The sequence below is a fragment of the Papio anubis genome, chromosome 18 (assembly GCF_008728515.1).
Source record: "Papio anubis isolate 15944 chromosome 18, Panubis1.0, whole genome shotgun sequence".
Lineage (NCBI taxonomy): Eukaryota > Metazoa > Chordata > Mammalia > Primates > Cercopithecidae > Papio > Papio anubis.
The window spans coordinates 15,542,663-15,562,397 of record NC_044993.1 but is presented as its reverse complement, the minus strand read 5'-3'; the positions used below and the strand labels follow the sequence as shown (position 1 = coordinate 15,562,397).

Sequence of the window (19,735 nt, the reverse complement as noted above, 5' to 3'; positions counted from 1 at the left end):
GGCTCAGAGGAGTTAACTAACTCATTTGAGTTGTAGAACATAAAGTGTCTAGCTAACAGTCCTTCATTTATTTATCTAGAGCTGGGGTTAATCTGGGTGAGTGGGTGGAGCCTACTCCTACCCACTCACCCACAAAAAACTCCTAAACACCTAGAAAAAACTCCTAAAACTTGTTTTTTTTGCTGTTATTGTTTAGTTTTTATTTTTATTTATTTTTTTAAGAGACAGGGTCTTGCTCTTTCACCCAGGCTGGAGCACAGTGAAGGGATCATAGCTCACTGCAGTCCCAAGCTCCTGGGCTCAAGTGATCCTCCTGCCTCAGCCTCCCAAGCAGCTGGGACTAGAGGCACGTACCACCACATCCAGCTATGGAATACTGTGTTTCTTACTGTACCTCTCCTATGTTTATATGTACTTATATACACAAACACTATAATTGTGTTATAAATGTCTCTAGTATTTCAGAATAGCCACATGCTGTACAGGTTTGTAGCCTAGGAGCAATAGCCTATACTACATAGCCTAGGTGTGTAGTAGGCTATACCATCTAGGTGTGTGTAGTGTCCTCCATGATACTCACGCAGTGATAAACTCGCCTAACAACACATTTCTCAGAACGTGTCCTGGTATCCTTGTTGTATCCTCATCGATAAACGACGTGTGACTGTATGTGACTACACTGGTATTAGATCATAACAATACTTCTACTAGATGTTTCCATTCATTGTAACTTTCAGATACTTTTTTCAAATAAGGGTATTTCAGGAGTTCCTCAGAGTCTCTGAGCTTTTAGTGTACCCCATTTGAGTTTATAACTGAAATGCATACAAATATTTGACAACGAAGACTGCATGGTTAGTTATCAAACATGAATTAAAGTGAGGTGAACTACACACCTGCATATTATGAGAAAATAAGTTCATTTAGGTTTAAAAAGTTATTAATACACAGGCTTGGCATATGAGTAATAAATTATTCTATAAATGAACTTACAATAATTTTTTGTTAACTTTATTGTGGTAGAAAAACATCTGCCTAAAATCTACTGCCAATGCCTTGATCTGTTTTTAGAAGTTTGATAGGCAGTATTTTTTCTTCCCCATATTCCGTGTCCTTTAACAACAATGACCCCCACCAAAAAAAAAAAAAAAACCAGCCTACAACAGATGCTAACACTAATCTCTAAATAGTACGCGAGAACTTGGTTTTTTATCTCTGCTATAAACCATTCTCTATTTCAATCCTTCCGCTGTCTTCTGTAATCTACCTCACTAGATAAAGGAAAAAGGGATACCAGAATTACTCAAATTAACTGGTTAAAGCAGGAAATAATAAATGAAAAAATAAATAATAAATGATACAGCTACTGAGAGAAAAGCATAAAAGTACTAATACTGTGGCACATGTCTGCAATTAAGTTCCTCTCTTGGAAGTCACAGTCTTTTTCTTCAGATGATGTAAATCATTTATACCTTTACTTTTGGAAATCTGCCCTTTTATTTTGACAAAATGTATTATTATAGAAAATTCTAAAGGCTTTATTAATATATCTTCTTTGTACTAAAATTTATATTAACATTTGAAAAAATCATAGTTTTGAAATAATGACATTTATGTGTTCATACAAAGGCAAGGTACAAACAGATTAACCATGACTTCTCTCCTCGGACCTTTGGAGGACGTCAGGTCAAAGCCATTCATAGAAGAGTTTCAAGCTTCAGTGGCAGCAAATTTGAAACTGACAAGCCTGTTGTTTTCTGTGTTCAGAAGCTGCTTTATTAATTTTCAGGATAATTTTTCTATCTAAATAACTGGCTTCAGAAAAGCAAACTACGGTGTTTAGAAAAGGCAGAGAAGAGCTGAGAACATGCCTCCCTCTTTTTTAAACTTGGCTGTAGTACAGAGTGAATGATATAGGAAGGAAGGTGTTTTTTCAGAAGTTCAGGTGTGAGTCCATCTCATTGTCCCCAAAATACAAGAAAGCCTTTGATGCTGGTGTAGTGATCTGGTATAAACTGAAATTTCACCCAATTGGTAGGCATACTGAAAGATTAAATGACAAGAGTATCATTTCTATCTTTGGTCCAAAGAAACAATTTTTATTATTTTATCTAAGTTGAATAAACAATCCTGTCATGCCTTTTGGCTCCAGCAGTACTATTTCCTGCAATCGTTTCAGTAACTACAGACTTAGTAACTCATACATGCAGGTGACAATTCAGAGAGCTAGAAGGAGGCTAGTCGGCTGCTACCTTGGTAGTTACCAGGCAAGAACTACTCCACGGAGGGACTGAAACGCTTGGCTTTACTGCATGGAGCACTCATCAAGAGGGTGAAAAAGCCTTATGGCTCATTCCTGAAAAGAATGTTTGGAACACTGGAGATTTTAAAAGGAGTCAGGTTTGGAAATGGATACAATTTTCAACATCCTAAATAAAGTCAGAGGAACTTCCTGAATCATCAGAGTGACTTAAGTGCTTTTGTGCCATTTTGAGAGTCTGCTGGGAAGGAAAACACTGCGTTCTTTATTAAAGTTGCCCTTTCTTTATTTGCCTGAAAGATTTATGCCAAGCTCACAGAGTTTTTCAAAACCAACTCAGCGGTACACTCTGATAAGGGACTAGGCCCTGTGCTGATATTAAGGAAAGGGCATCAGGGCTTTGGTGACACCCAGACAATATGCAGAAAGAAACCCTTCATTTGAACTGTGTACTCAGTTTCAGGATCCTAACACCATGTCCCCTTTGTCAGTGATAGACGCCTGCCAACCATGAACAAATAGAGGGCAAAGGGACAAATGGCTTTTATTTTCCATCATATTTCCTGAACAGCAGATTAATGAGCAGCAGCAGCAATTAACAGCTGATGCCAGAGGTCTCAGGCTCCCTCTCCCACTGGCATCCATTATTTTTCAGGAGTTTTTTTCATTTTTGCTGAGCAAACAAATTCAGAGTAAACCTGGCCAAATCTCTATTGTGACTTTCTGTTCAGCAGACTAAGTCCAAAAATAAGATCAGATACAACTGTGGAAGGAGAAACTAGCTAGGTAGTTATTTTCTTTCCTGTCTTTACTAAAATGAGTTGTTCTGAGATGAAGATTAATAATATATCACATTTAGAGAGGACTTTTCTTCCAACCAACTAGAAGTACCTTCACATATCTTAAAATTTTCCAACATTTTATAGATGGACAGCAGTACGCTAAGGAATTTTTTTTTTTGAGGAGTCTCGCTCTGTCTCCCAGGCTGGAGAGCAGTGGCGCCATCTGGGCTCACTGCAAGCTCCACCTCCCGGGTTCATGTCATTCTTCCGCCTCAGCCTCCCAAGTAGCTGGGACTACAGGCGCCTGCCACCACGCCCAGCTAACTTTTTTTTTTTTTGGATTTTTAGTAGAGATGGGGTTTTGCCATGTTAGCCAGGATGGTCTTGATCTCCTGACCTTGTGATCCACCCTCCTCGGGCTCCCAAAGCGTTGGGATTACAGGCGTGAGCCCCCGCACCCGGCCAGTAATTTTTTTTATACTAACAGTGGGATATATGCAGAGAAAGATTATTGAACTCAGTCGGGACCAGTGGCTCATGCACGTAATTCCAGCATTTTGGGAGGCCGAGGCGGGTGGATCACTTGAGGTCAGGAGTTCAAGATCAGCCTGGCCGACATGGTGAAACCCCACCTCTACTAAAAACACAAAAATTGCCCAGGCATGGTGGCTCACACCTGTAATCCCAGCACTTTGGGAGGCCGACATGGGCAGATCACGAGGTCAGGATATCGAGACCATCCTGGCTAACATGGTGAAACCCCGTCTCTACTAAAAATACAAAAATTAGCCGGGCGCGGTGGTGGGTGCCTGTAGTCCCAGCTACATGGGAGGCTGAGGCAGGAGAATGGCATGAACCCGGGAGGCGGAGCTTGCAGTGAGTGGAGATCACACCACTGCACTCCAGCCTGGGCGACAGAGAGAGACTCCATCTCAAAAAAAAAAAAAAAAAAAAAAAAAATTAGCCGGGGGTGGTGGTGCATGCCTGTAGTTCCAGCTACTCGGGAGGCTGAGGCTGGAGAATCACTTGAACCCAGGAGGCTGAGGCTGCAGTGAGCTGACATCCCACCACTGTACTCCAGCCTGGGCAACAGAGGGAGACTCTGTCTCAAAAAAAAAGATTAGAGAACTCAGTTCTCTCATTTGCCAGAGGCACATTATAGGTAACCAGCAGCTGGTCAAATATTGTGACGATAATACCACTCTTTGCAGGTATTAATTCCTCCGCTTCCCACACATTACTGAAATATTTTGCTACAAACACATGAAATACACTGTGAACCAGCCTTAGCTCTTAGGGCTGTCTGGACAAGCTTCTTTAATTTCAACTTAAGGTCACTCGAGTCCTAAATTTTTCCCACGTCAGTTATACAAAGCTTTTCATATACCGAATTTTTAAGACCACTTTGTTGAAGCTAATGTAGTATTAGATACCTTTTCTCCAAGCCGAATACTACCACATTTCAGAATGTTGATGTCATTTTTGCAGTCATCCATGAAGCCACAGATTAAACGGTAATCACTAAAAATGATGGCCGTCATCTTGGTAATGTACTGGTGACACTGATACTCAGTGATGTTGCCTCGGTGATCCACCAAGCAGGAAACCATGTAACCTTTTCCAACCGGTTCATCAGCACATTCTTTAATCTGCTCAAAATAAAGTACCTCTTTTACCAAAGTGTTCCATGCTTGTATCAAACAAAATTTATGAAAGAGAAAAATGTCTGATATTTTCCTGTTGATTTCCTAATTCTTTACTTGAGAGAAAAAAAGAAAAATGCTTAGAAATATATCCAAGGAGAACATTTAGGAATATATTCATTTTAAAGAAAAATAGCGTGTCATCCCTACTCAGACTGTTGTGCCTTCTAGAAAAACCTGATTAATGTGTTTTGCAAAAAAATACCTACATATCCAAATGCTTAGGTAATGCTCACTTCTAAATGCAGTGAAAAGAGCTGTTAACATCTACAGCTTTGGTATGGTCCTGTGGAAGTCCTTGTGACCATTCAAAGAAGGTAGGGGACAGCAAGGGGATGAATCTGGGGAGGAAGGTCTGACAAACAGGTGCAGAAGTGAAGTCCAGCTGCACACCCCAAGCCAAGCTACACAGAAAACTATTGTTGTTAGGAAAACCTAAGGGCCAAGGAGAGACAGGAGGGAAGGTGTAATATTACTTATTGACATGGTATTATTATTATTATTATTATTACTATTTATCTTTTGAGATGGAGACTTACTCTGTCACCCAGGCTGGAGTGGAGTGACATGATCTCGGCTCACTGCAACCTCTGGCTCCCGGGTTCAAGTGATTCTCCTGCCTCAGCCTCCTGAGTAGCTGGGATTATAGGAGCTCGTCCCCATGCCAGGCTAATTTTTGTTATTTTTAGTAGAGATGGGGTTTTGCCATGTTGGCCAGGCTGGTCTCAAACTCCTGACCTCAGGTGACCCGCCCACCTTGGCCTCCCAAAGTGTTGAGGTTACAAGCGTGAGCCACTGCACCTGGCCTACCTCTTGACATGACATTAATGTGTTCTAAATTAACTATGGATTGAACATGTGTTTTTGAAATCAGTAGAATCCAAACTTAACCACTATGGTCTGGGACAGAAACATGTTTAAAAGAATGTTCAGTGCAGTTTTGCATGGTGATGGTTCCTGCAAAGTACATTCCAAACCACAAAATGCTAATAAAGCAAACTAGCCCTAAAATGCTGAAACTCAGGCAAAAGTAAAACCTACTAATAGAATTATAAGCTTAAATTATAAAACAGAGAAGGGTGTTTGGAAAAGAGCCTACTGCATTTGGGGAAATTAAGACAAACTGAAGTGGCAATTCTGACAAGAGGAAGGAGTTAAATGGGAATGTTTATTTTGAATATAAACATGAAACAGTGTTTTATTTGTACTTTGAAACCAATAGAGACCATTCTCCCCATTAAGCTATTTATCACAAGCATGCCCATAGGGCAAAACAAACACAATCTCCTCTTCCAAAAGGTGCTGGATGAAGGACACGCCCCAGACGAATTATCCTATAGGCAACAGGTTCTCTCCACCTCTAACTCCAGTATCAAATCCAGATCACGTAAATAACTCAGTTCAAAAAAGAAAGTTGGTTTACTTTTAAAGGGGCAAACTTGAGAATATAGTAAATAGTCTCACACTGGTTTCAGAGACAGCAGAGATTTTCAACAGTCAAGATGAATAAAATTCTTTCAGTTTAACCCCAAGTAAGTTTTTTTGATGCCGAAAAAGAGGGCCATGGCCAGGCGCGGTGGTTCACGTCTGTAATCCCAGGGCTTTGGAAGGCCGAGGGGGGTGGATCACTTGAAGTTAGGAGTTTGACACCAGCCTGGCCAACATGGCGAAACCCTGTCTCTACTAAAAATACAAAAATTGGCCAGGCGCGGTGGCTCATGCCTGTAATCCTAGCACTTTGGGAGGCTGAGGCGGCTGGATCACGAGGTCAGGAGATAGAGACCATTCTGGCTAACATGGTGAAACCCTGTCTCTACCAAAAAATACAAAAAAAAAAATTAGCCAGGCATGGTGGTGGGCACCTGTAGTCTCGGCTACTAGGGAGGCTGAGGCAGGAGAATGGTGTAAACTCGGGAGGCAGAGCTTGCAGTGAGCTGAGATCACACCACTGCACTCCAGCCTGGGCGACAGAGCGAGACTCCTCAAAAAAACAAAACAAAACAAAAACACAAGAAAAACCAAGAGCACTTTTGAACTGTGGCCTCAATAAGAAACTAAATGTAAATTTTAGCTTCAATCACTTGAGATTTTACTGAAACACAGAGATGTGGCACCTATTCATATTTCAGCTCACTATCCATTACAACAGGGCGTGGTGTTTGAATGAGAAGTTTGCATGTTTCTTCATTCTGCTGGATAGCACTTTTTCCTTCTATCTTACTAATCTTCTAAGATGAATAGCAAAAAAGGGGCACTAAATCATCATCAACATATTTGAGAATAGGAGTAAACTCTGAAGTGGCTGGGGAGCAGATTGAAAAGGTACCATTAGAAAAATGCTGCAGTCACTCTATTTTTTGACTGCAGCCAGGAGGAAAGGAGGCAGGACTTAGCTCAATCTTGGAGATTAAGTTTGGTTTGTATTAATAGTTTGCAGGTATTCTTGTGATGTTGTTTTTCTCCCTGGAAGTAGGATTCCAAAATTAAGAAAGATGATAGAAGGAAAATATAGAATGAAATGTTTTGCTGGCAACTGTGTTCTTCCTGATATTGAATTTCCCTGACTCCAGTATCATCTTCCTGTGGGAGGGAGAAGTGTCCTTGTTAATGTTAATCTTTTACAAAACCAGAACACCCCAAAAGGTCACAGACAACCATTGTGATACACACATTATATGGAAGCCACTCTAATGCAAATAGTGAAATTACTCTAGTGAATATGTATATACTCAACTAAATTTCCCTAGGCCAATCAAACTGGTACGTATTTAATGGGACACAAAATGGGGCAAAACAAACGTGTGTGTACGTGTGTATACGTATCTCTCCCAATGTGTCCTTTTAAAAAAACTACTTATGGCTGGGCACAGTGGCTCATGCCTATAATCCCAGCACTTTGGGAGACCGAGGAAGGTGAATCACCTGAGGTCAGGAGTTCGAGACCAGTCTGGCCAACACGGCAAAACCTGTCTCTACTAAAATACAAAAATTAGCCAGGCCTGGTGGCATGTGCCTGTAATCCCAGCTATTTGGGAGGCTGAGGCAAGAGAATTGCTTGAGCCCAGGGGACAAAGGTTGCAGTGAGCCAAGGTGGCACCACTGCACTCCAGCACAGGCGACACAGCAAGACTCCATCTCAAAAACAAAAAAAATATATACTTATAATTGTATAGTACCACAATACAGAGGGAAAATACAAACATTTAAAGTTCAATCCTGGGAATAATTTCTTTGTTAGTATTTAGTTTTGTTATTAAGCAAACATCTTTGCCCTTGATATTTTAAAGTTAGAGGTTTAGTCCTATAGCTAGCTACGGGAGTTTGAGATGTAGAATATTAAAGCTAGGAGCTAAAGATAAATTTTTCAAGAATATGCCTTTCTGCTCAGAAACCCCAGGGTAAATATGAGGAGTCACTGCTTTAAAAGAATAAAATGTAACTGATCTAGTATTAGAAAGTTTGAGAAAACAGGTTTTACGAGACCCCATAATGACACAAGGAACGCAGGCTGATGGCTTATCTGGATGAGACAGGGTCTTCCTTAAGAGCTCGGAAGAATGTGGCCCTGACTTAATTCATCAATAGGGCCAGCTTGAGGACAAATTAATATGGTGTGAGATCTATGACTGCTAATTCTGAGGTGGAAAAATAGCAACTGTTTTCTCTGTGATTCTCATATTTCAGTATACAGAAACTCTGGCTTTCTGGAGTTTCTATTACTGATTAAAAAAAAAAAACCCTATTAAAAAAAGAAATTTAAAGTACCACAATTTTCACTGATATTATTTGTTGTTTACACTGGGCCAAGATAAACAATTTTTAAAATCTTAACCTTTTTAACACTAACTCCTATTATTTGACGTATATATCTCTGTGGTTCAACTGATCCAACTGCATAGCCAAAACAAGAATGCTGACAGACCTCTTGTAACCATGCCGATATGCTTCAGACACAGCAAGCTGTCCAATGTGTGAGAGTAGCACTGATACCTCAGCACTTTTACTTGCTGTTTGGAGACCAATAGAACCTGATTTCCAACTTCCTCAATCAATAGTATCCTAATGTAAGCGTAGGTGGATGTTAACAAAAATAATCTAATTATACCCCCCAACTTCCTAACTTTCAACCAAGGCAGATGTGAATTCTAAGAAAAGTAATGTAACTGAGTCATTCTTCTCATAAGGGCTGGTCTGGTCAACAGATGTAATTTTCTCCTCTCAGCCATTAGATATCTACAAAATTCTTTCACAACTTACCTCTGTTATAGTAGATTTGCAAACCTCTCTGGCCACAGATTCAAATTTGGGATCTGTAGTTAGGTTCAGCTTATAATTCCACAACAACTAGATATGAGAGGAAAAATAAAACAAAACGAAGACAAACTCCAATTAGAACAGTATGAAATTGATTACCAATGTTACTTTAAATGACAAAAGCCAATTACAGAGTCAGACAAAGCATATTCACATCAGATAACAAAGAAAGTAGGATAAAATGCCATCACATTCCTAGATAAAAGGAAAAAAATGCAAGCCAAATAAAATGATGACTATTCAGATATCTTTGTCATTTTTACTAAAGGACAACTTTTTTTTTTTTTTTTTTGAGATGGAGTTTCGCTCTTGTTGCCCAGGCTGGAGTGCAATGGCATGATCTTGGCTCACTGCAATCTCCACCTCTCGGGTTCAAGCGATTCTCCTGCCTCAGCCTCCCAAGTAGCTGGGATTACAGGCATGCGCCACCATGCCTGGCTAATTTTGTATTTTTAGTAGAGATGGGGTTTCTCCATGTCAGTCAGGCTCATCTTGAACTCCAGACCTCAGGTGATCCACCTGCCTTGGCCTCCCAAAGTGCTGGCATTACAGCAGTGAGTCACTGTGCCTGGTCCATAAGGTCCACTTTATACAACTGTTCTAACACATCTTACACTAGAAAATATCTAAAGCCTATTCTCATTCACAGATAACGACTAAATATTACTTTATCTTAGAATCTTCCATAAAAAGATTTTGATAAGTGATCCAATTTCTGAAAAGCAGCAAAAATGAGCCTTTAAATTGTTTAGCTGGAGAGACAGAGCAGAGACTCTGGATGATGTAGAACATGAAGACATATGTATATATTTATTGTTGGAGGTGGATACATTCCTCTCTGACTGCTATACGCTCCAAGATGAAAAAATACAGTCATCATTCACTGATTCAGTTAAACATCTGCCTGGCAAGGCATTTCACAGATAGACTATTAGAGGAAACAAGCAAACGTTTACTGAGTACGTACTATGTTCCAGACACAGTGTTAGGTACTGGTGGATAAAACATAAGGAGAAGGACAAAGACTGTCCAGTGGTAGCAACAGTCAATGGCAGGGAATATGATCAAGTAATTGGCTAATAGCATCACTGGGTACCATAGCAGTATCGGGGTGGAGTACTCCAAACTGGGGATTGATGGGGAGTTTGGTCAGAGAAGATTTACCATAGAAAATACTAAGATGAAACCTGAAAGGCTAGCAGCAGTTAGCCAGATTCAAGGGTAGGGAGAAGACTTTTTTTTGGCAGATAATACCGCATCCCTGCAAGGGGCGGAGGGAACCGGAAGTCCAATGGAGGACTGACCCAGTAGCCGCAAGCCCGGCCAGATCAGAAAGCCTTTGTAAGCCATGGCTGAACTTCAACCCAAGAATAACAGGAAGTCGCAGAAGATAAAGTAGGGGGTGACACGATCAGATCTGCTTTTTAGAAGGAGGGCAGAGGCACATAAAAAGTACATTAGGAATGACATGGAAGCATGCAGTTAATTCTGTATGAGTGCTGAGGAAGATCTGAAGAAAATACAAAGGATGGGTAGGATTTCTTCTCTTCCCTCCTCAAAAACAAAAACATGAGTAAAAGCTCTATCTCTCAGCTACCATCAATAACTGAGTTTTTAGGCCGGGCGTAGTGGCTCACGCCTGTAATGGCAGCACTTTGGGAGGCCAAGGTGGGTGGATCACCTGAGGTCAGGTGTTCAAGACTGGCCTAGCTAACATGGCGAAACCCAGTCTCTATTAAAAATACAAAAATTAGCCAGGCATGGTGGTGCACGCCTGTAATCCCAGCTACTCCGGAGGCTGAGGCAGGAGAATAACTTGAACCTTAAAAAAAAAAAAGGAAAGAAAAGCTTTCTGGTATCTCAAAAACTTAGGACAAACAGTAACAAAATCCAGAAAAATTAAAACTACAAGCAGAGTATTTCCTTACTTTATCTAATGCAAAATCAGATGTCCTACAATTGAGCTAGAAATAGATTTTCTGCCAACAGACGTTTAGATAACCATTTAAATTTTTTGAATGTCTTTACCTTTTAGTTTGAAAACTTACTTGTTCTGACAGGCATAAACTTCCTTATGAACAAGTCTCTTCCCTAATAACCATGACAGTATTGTCAAATGCTAAACATTTTACCGTATCTCATCTTTTTTTGTTCATTTCAAATTGAGATAAAATTCATATACCATAAAATTTACCTCTCTAAAGTGTACAATTTTGTGGTTTTTTACTATATTCACAAGGATAGACAACAACCATCATTGCCTAATTATAAAACATTATCACCTCAAACAGAAAACCATACCCATTCTGTCATACCTTATCCTCTCTACCCTCATTTTCTGGCAACCATTAATCTACTTTCTGGTCTTTTATTTCTTTTTTTTTTCCCAGACATAATCTTGTTCTGTCACCCAGGCTGGAGAGCAGTGGTGCGATCTCGACTCACTGAAGCCTCCGCCTGGGTGACAGAATGAGAATCCATGTCAAAAAAGAAAACATTATTTTTGCCCAGGCTGGAGTACAGTGGTGTGATCTCGGCTCACTGCAACCTCCGCCTCCTGGGTTCAAGCGATTCTCCTGTCTCAGTTTCCCTACTAGCTGGGATTACAGGCGTACGCCACCACGCCTGGCTACAGTTTTGTATTTTTAGTAGAGACAGGATTTCACCATGTTGGCCAGGATGGTCTCGATTTCCTGACCTTGTGATCTGCTGGCCTCAGCCTCCCAAAGTGCTGGGATTACAGGCGTGAGCCACTGCGCGTGGCCTCAAATCTTAAGATATTCATCCATGAATATCTATCTGTTCACCCACCCCAAACATGTAATGAGTAGCTACTATAATCTGGACATTCTTCTAGGTAATGGGGATGAGCTAGGTGAAGGAAGGAAAAAAAAAAAGGCCACTGTCTCAGCACTTCAAGAAGCTCAACCACAGTAGGACAAAAGAAGGAAGAGTCAGGTTGGAAAGAAAATAAACAATAAAAATATAGTGTGATAAATGTGATTAATAAGCATGCAGGAGATTTTACAGAATACAAAGGAAGAACACATTTCAGTGAGTGGTAACAGGAGGGACAGGGAGTCTTGGTAGCAGTCCAGTTATCCTGGGCTTGATCCTCAGGGATAAGAAGCAATTTGGTCAGATGAGCTGACGGAGATTGGGCTTCTAAGTGTACAAAGGTAGAAAGGACACAACGAGTAAATGATAACATATGGAAACAGAGTTCAGAATAGCTGGAGTTGAAGGTATGAAAGATGAGATGGGGCGCAGGGGTCAGATCACATTGAGTATCGCAGTTCATATTAAAAGTTTTGAATCTTATCTTAAAGGAAATGGAAGGTTAATGGATAATTTTAACCAAACAATTCAAAAGATCACATCTGATTACGCTGGAGAAGGGCAGGATTTAAGGAGGTTAGTAGACCAAGAGGGAAGAACTTATTTGAATGAAAAAAGATGGGATATACTTGAGATATTTAGAATAAAGTAATTACGGGATTAGGGTGTGGGCTAGGGGGTGAAGGGAAATGTTTCCTTCAGTCAAGCTCTTTCAAAATGTAGTCAGTCTACTGGCAGACACCTCCCAGTAGGGGCCGACAGACACCTCATACAGGCAGGTGCCCCTCTGGGACGAAGCTTCCAGAGGAAGAATCAGGCAGCAATATTTGCTGTTCTGTAGCCTTTTGCTGGTGATACCCAGGCAAACAGGGTCTGGAGTGGACTTCCAGAAAATCCCAACAGACCCACAGCTAAGGGGCCTGTCTGTTAGAAGGAAAACTAGCAAACAGAAAGGAATAGCATCAACATCAACATCAACAAAAAGGATATCTGCACCAAAACCCCATGCGTAGGTCACCAACATCAAAGACCAAAGGTAGATTAAACCACAAAGATGGACTGAAAACAGAGCAGAAAGGCTGAAAATTCCAAAAACCAGAATGCCTCTTCTCCTCCAAAGGAACACAACTCCTCACCTGCAAGGGAACAAAACTGGACGGAGAATGAATTTGACAAGTTGACAGAAGTAGGTTTCAGAAGGTTGGTAATAACAAACTTCTCCGAGCTAAAGAAGCATGTTCTAACCCATCAAAAGGAAGCTAAAAACCTTGAAAAAAGGTTAGACAGATAGCTAATTAGAATAACCAGTGTACAGAAGAGCTTAAATGACCTGATGGAGCTGAAAACCACAGTATGAGAACTTGGTGAAGCATACACAAGCTTCAATAGCTGACTCGATCAAACAGAAGAAAGCATATCAGTTATTGAAGATCAAACTAATGAAATAAAGCGAGAAGACAAGATTAGAGAAAAAAGAGAGAAAAGAAACAAATAAAGCCTCCAACAAATACGGGACTATGTGAAAAGACCAAATCTACGTTTGATTGGTGTACGTGAAAGTGACAGGGAGAATGGAACCAAGTTGGAAAACAATCTGCAGGATATTATCCCGGAGAACTTCCCCAACCTAACAAGGCAGGCAATATTCAAATCCAGGAAATACAGAGAACACCACAAAGATACTCCTCAAGAAGAGCAACCCCAAGACATATAATTGTCAGATTCACCAAAGTTGAAATGAAGGCAAAAACGTTAAGGGCAGTCAGAGAGAAAGGTGGGGTTACCCACAAAGGGAAGCCCGTCAGACTAACAGTGGATCTCTCTGCAGAAATCCTACAAGCCAGAAGAGAGTGGGGGCCAACATTCAACATTCTTTTTTTTTTTTTTTTTTTTTTTTTTGAGACGGAGTCTCGCTCTGCCGCCCAGGCTGGAGTGCAGTGGCCGGATCTCTGCTCACTGCAAGCTCCGCCTCCCGGGTTCACGCCATTCTCCTGCCTCAGCCTCCCGACTAGCTGGGGCTACAGGCGCCCGCCACCGCGCCCGGCTAGTTTTTTGTATTTTTTAGTAGAGACGGGGTTTCACCATGTTAGCCAGGATGGTCTCGATCTCCTGACCTCGTGATCCGCCCGTCTCGGCCTCCCAAAGTGCTGGGATTACAGGCTTGAGCCACCGCGCCCGGCCCTCAACATTCTTAAAGAAAAGAATTTTCAACCCAGAATTTCATATCCAGCCAAACTAAGCTTCGTAAGTGAAGGAGAAATAAAATCCTTTACAGACAAGCAAAATGCTGAGAAATTTTGTCACCATCAGGCCTGCCTTACAAAAACTCCTGAAGGAAGCACTAAACATGGAAAAGAACAACCAGCACCAGCCACTGCAAAAACATGCCAAATTGTAAAGACATCGACGCTATGAAGAAATTGCATCAATTAAGGGCAAAATAACCAGCTAACATCATAATGACTGGATCAAATTCACACATAACAATATTAGCCTTAAATATAAACCGGTTAAATGTCCCAGTTAAAGTACACAAACTGGCAAACTGGATATTGGATAGAGTCAAGACCCATCGGTGTGCTGTATTCAGGAGACCCATCTCACATGCAAAGACACACATAGGCTCAAAAAAAAGGGATGGAGGAAGATCTACCAAGCAAATGGAAAGCAAAAAAAGAAGAGGGGTTGCAATCGCGGTCTCTGATAAAACAGACTTTAAACCAACAAAGATCAAAAGAGACAAAGAAGGCCATTATATAATGGTAAAGGGATCAATTCAACAAGAAGAGCTAACTATCCTAAATATATATGCACCCAACAGAGGAGCACCCCCAGATTCATAAAGCCCTTAGAGACCTACAAAGAGGCTTAGACTCCCACACAATAATAATGGGAGACTTTAACACCCCGCTGTCAATATTAGACAGATCAACGAGACAGAAAATTAACAAGGATATCCAGGACTTGAACTCGACTCTGGACCAAGCGGACCTAATAGACATCTACAGAACTCTCCACTCCAAATCAACAGAATATACATTCTTCTCAGTGCCACACTGTACTTATTCTAAAATTGACCACATAATTGGAAGTAAAACACTCCTCAGCAAATGTAAAAGAACAGAAATCACAACAAACTGTCTCTCAGACTACAGTGCAATCAAATTAGAACTCAGGATTAAAAATCTCACTCAAAACCGCACAACTACATGGAAACTGAACAACCTGCTCCCGAATGACTACTGGGTAAATAATGAAATGAAAGCAGAAATAAAGATGTTCTTTGAAACCAGTAAGAACAAAGACACAACGTACCAGAATCTCTGGGACACATTTAAAGCAGTGTGTAGAGGGAAATTTACAGTGCCAAATGCCCACGAGAGAAAGCAGGTGAGATCTAAAATCAACACCCTAACGTCACAATTAAAAGAACTAGAGAAGCAAGAGCAAACTAATTTAAAACCTAGCAAAAAACAAGAAATAACTAAGATCAGAGCAGAACTGAAGGAGATAGACACAAAAAACCCTTCAAAAAAAAAAAAAATCAATGAATCCAGGAGCTGTTTTTTTGAAAAGATTAACAAAATAGACCCCTAGCAAGACTAATAGAGAAGAATCCAATAGACGCAATAAAAAATAATAAAGGGGATATCACCACCAATCCCACAGAAATAAAAACTACCATCAGAGAATACTATAAACACCTCTATGCAAATAAACTAGAAAATCTAGAAGACATGGATACATACACCCTCCCAAGACTAAACCAGGAAGAAGTTGAATCTCTGAATAGACCAATAACAGGTTCTGAAATTGAGGCAATAATTAACAGCATAACAACCAAAAAAAGTCCAGGACCAGACAGATTCACAGTCAAATTCTACCAGAGATACAAAGAGAAGCTGGTACTAGTCCTTCTGAAACTATTCCGATCAATAAAAAAAGACAGAATCCTCCCTAACTCATTTTATGAGGCCATCATCATCCTGATACCAAAGCCTGGCAGAGACACAACAACAAAAGAGAATTTTAGACTAATATCCCTGACGAACATCGATGCGAAAATCCTCAATAAAATACTGGCAAACCGAATCATGCAGCACATCAAAAAGTTTATCCACCATGATCAAGTCGGCTTCATCCCTCGGACGCAAGGCTGGTTCAACATATGCAAATCAATAAATGTAATCCATCACCTAAACAGAACCAACGACAAAAACCACATGATTATCTCAACAGATGCAGAAAAGGCCTTTGACAAAATTCAACAGCCTTTCATGCTAAAAACGCTCAATAAACTAGGTATTGATGGAATGTATCTCAACATAATAAGAGCTATTTATGACAAACCCACAGACAATATCATACTGAATGGGCAAAAACTGGAAGCATTCCCTTTGAAAACTGGCACAAGACAAGGATGCCCTCTCTCACCACTCCTATTCAACATAGTATTGGAAGTTGAGGCCAGGGCAATCAGGCAAGAGAAAGCAATAAAGGGTATTCAAATAGGAAGAAAGGAAGTCAAATTGTCCCTGTTTGCAGATGACATGACTGTATATTTAGAAAACCCCATAGTCTCAGCCCAAAATCTCCTTAAGCTGATAAGCAACTTCAGAAAAGTCTCAGGATACGAAATCAACGTGCAAAAATCACAAGCATTCCTATACAGCAATAACAGAGAGCCAAATCATGAGTGAACTCCCATTGACAATTGCTACCAAGAGAATAAAATACCTAGGAACACAATTTACAAGGGATGTGAAGGACCTCTTCAAGGAGAACTACAAACCACTGCTCAACAAAACAAAAGAGGACACAAACAAATGGAAAAACACTCCATGCTCATGGATAGGAAGAATCAATATCGTGAAAATGGCCTTACTGCTCAAAGTAATTTATAGATTCAATGCCATCCCCATCAAGCTACCACTGACTTTCTTCACAGAATTGGAAAAAACAACTTTAAACTTCATATGGAACCAAAAAAGAGCCTGCATACCCAAGACAATCCTGGGCAAGAAGCACAAAGCTGGAGGTATCAAGCTACCTGACTTCACACTATACTACGAGGCTAAAGTAACCAAAACAGCATGGTACTGGTACCAAAACAGATATACAGGCCAATGGAACAGAATGGACTCCTCAAAAATAACACCACACATCTACCACCTTCTGATCTTTGACAAACCTGACACACACAAGCAATGGGGAAAAGATTCCCTATGTAATAAATGGTGTTGGGAAAACTGGCTAGCCATATGCAGAAAATGGAAACTGGACCCCTTCCTTACACCTTATACAAAAATCAACTCAAGATGGATCAAAGGCTTAATTAAACATAAGACCTAGGACCATAAAAATCCTAGAAGAAAACCTGGGCAATACCATTCAGGACATAGGCATGGGCAAAGACTTCATGTCTAAAACACCAAAAGCAATGGCAACAAAAGCCAAAATTAACAAATGGGATCTAATAAAACTAAAGAGCTTCTGCACAGCAAAAGAAACTATCATCAGAGTGAACAGGCAACCTACAGAATGGGAGAAAATTTTTGCAATCTATCCATCTGACAAAGGGCAAATATCTAGAATCTACAAAGAACTTAAATTTACAAGAAAAAAGCAAACAACCCCATCAAAAAATGGGCAAAGGATATGAACAGACACTTGTCAAAAGAAGACATTTATGTAGCCAACAGACATATGAAAAAATGCTCATCATCACTGGTCATTAGAGAAATGCGAACCAAAACCACAATGAGATACCATCTCATGCCAGTTAGAATGGCAATCATTAAAAAGTCAGGAAACAACAGATACTGGAGAGGTTGTGGAAAAATAGCAACGCTTTTACACTGTTGGTGGGAGTGTAAATTAGTTCAACCATTGTGGAAAAGAGCGTGACGATTCCTCAAGGATCTAGATCGCACCACTGCACTCTAGCCTGGGCAACAAGAGCGAAGCTCCGCCTCAAATAACAACAACGAACATGCATGAGTCGTAAATGTTTGGAAGAGCTGCATGCCAGAAATATCTTTATATTACTTTGACTGGATATCATTTTTCGGCAAGCACTGGTCCACTGTCTAGCTTCTAGAAAAGCTGATGAGAAGTACATTACTCAAATTGCCACTACTCTGATTTTGACCTGGATTTTTCTTCCCTCTGAAAGCTTGAAGGTTATTTTGTTTATTCCCAGGATTGTGAAATTTCACTGACAGGCAGCAGTGAGCAAAAAGGGCAGAAGCCTTCAAGGAGTTTACATTCTACGAAGGAGATAAAGATAAGGTGCAAATAATCAAGTAAATGTGTCAGGTGATAAGCTAGGGCAAGGTGAATTGAAAGTAGGGGAACGGGGTGCTATTTTCCATAAGAGAGCAAGACGGCCAGGCGCGATGGCTCAAGCCTGTAATCCCAGCACTTTGGGAGGCCGAGACGGGCGGATCACGAGGTCAGCAGATCCAGACCATCCTGACTAACACGGTGAAACCCCGTCTCTGCTAAAAAATACAAAAAACTAGCTGGGCTAGGTGGCGGACGCGCGTAGTCGCAGCTACTCGGGAGGCTGAGGCAGGAGAATGGCGTAAACCCGGGAGGCGGAGCTTGCAGTGAGCTGAGATCCGGCCACTGCACTCTAGCCTGGGTGACAGAGCGAGACTCCGTCTCAAAAAAATAAAAAAATAAATAAAAATAAAAAAAAAGAGAGAGCAAGACAAGAAAATGAATAGCCACAGAAGGTGAATGTTCCATGCAGAAAGAATAGCAAATGCAAAAGTCCCGAGTCAGGAACATTTTCTGAGTATCTGAAGAATAGCAAGGAGGCCACTGTGGCTTAAGTAGAGTTGGCAAGGGGCAACAGTGGTAGAAGAGGTCAGAGAGCTGGTATTTGCATGCTTTGTGGGGCACAAGGATTTGGGAGTTTAATCGGTGAGAAAAAAAGTTTTAGGGCTTTTTGGACAGAGCAGTAATATGAATTGACATGTTAGAGGAATCATTCCAGCTCTAACATGGAGTATAGACTAAGCAGGAGGGAGACTGCTTAGGAGGCCAACACAGAAGTCCCGGAGAGAAGTGATGATGACTTGGATCAGGGCAATACCAGTGAAAATGGCCAAATTCAGGATATATTCAAGGAGCAGCCAGAAGGTTACTAATGGATTGAATGTGAAGTTTAAGAGGAGAAGAATCAAGGTTTCTGATTTGAGCAACCAGAAGAATTAGAGGAGCCACTAGCGGAGATGGGGAAGATTACCGGAAGAGAAGGTTTAGGGGCAGAAAATCAAGAGTTTCATTCTGGAAATGACTATTAGACAAAGTAGAAATGTGGAATCAGCAGCTAAAGTCTGAGGTTCTATGGAAAGGTCTGGGCTGAAAAAAAGACAATAACAACAAATTGCCAGGAGGGCAGCATCAACTGTTCCTCCTCATTGTGAGTCCTGGCAGCAGTTCATGGAGCCATCTGGAGGCATTTTCTCCCCATGGCAGTTGTGACTATTGTCTAGTCACAGGGGCATGGAAAGGAGGTGCCTTGGCTCAGAAGCCTTAGGCCCCATGGGAACCAATATCCTTTGTAATAACCCTCTCGCGATCTCGGCTCACTGCAAGCTCTGCCTCCCGGGTTCATGCCATTCTCCTGTCTCAGCCTCCCAAGTAGCTGGGACTACAGGGGCCTGCTACCACGCCTGGCTAATTTTTATATTTTTAGTAGAGACAGGGTTTCACCGTGTTAACCAGGATGGTCTTCATCTCCTGACCTTGTGATCCGCCCACCTCGGCCTCCCAAAGTGCTGGCATTACGGCGTGAGCCACTGCGCCCGGCTGTGATTTCTTTATAT

General features: G+C 41.0%; 1 protein-coding gene across 1 annotated transcript in view; it reads right to left on the bottom strand.

Annotated features, from left to right (window-relative positions):
• GLG1 (golgi glycoprotein 1) overlaps positions 1–19,735 on the bottom strand; it is a 147,985-nt gene that overhangs the window by 47,632 nt on the left and 80,618 nt on the right. The window contains exons 3-4 of the mRNA XM_031658095.1: positions 9,003–9,089; positions 4,476–4,691 (exon numbers count right to left, since the gene is read on the bottom strand). Of these exons, the coding sequence (XP_031513955.1) occupies positions 4,476–4,691; positions 9,003–9,089 (303 nt within the window). The remainder of the gene's footprint in view (positions 1–4,475; positions 4,692–9,002; positions 9,090–19,735) is intronic.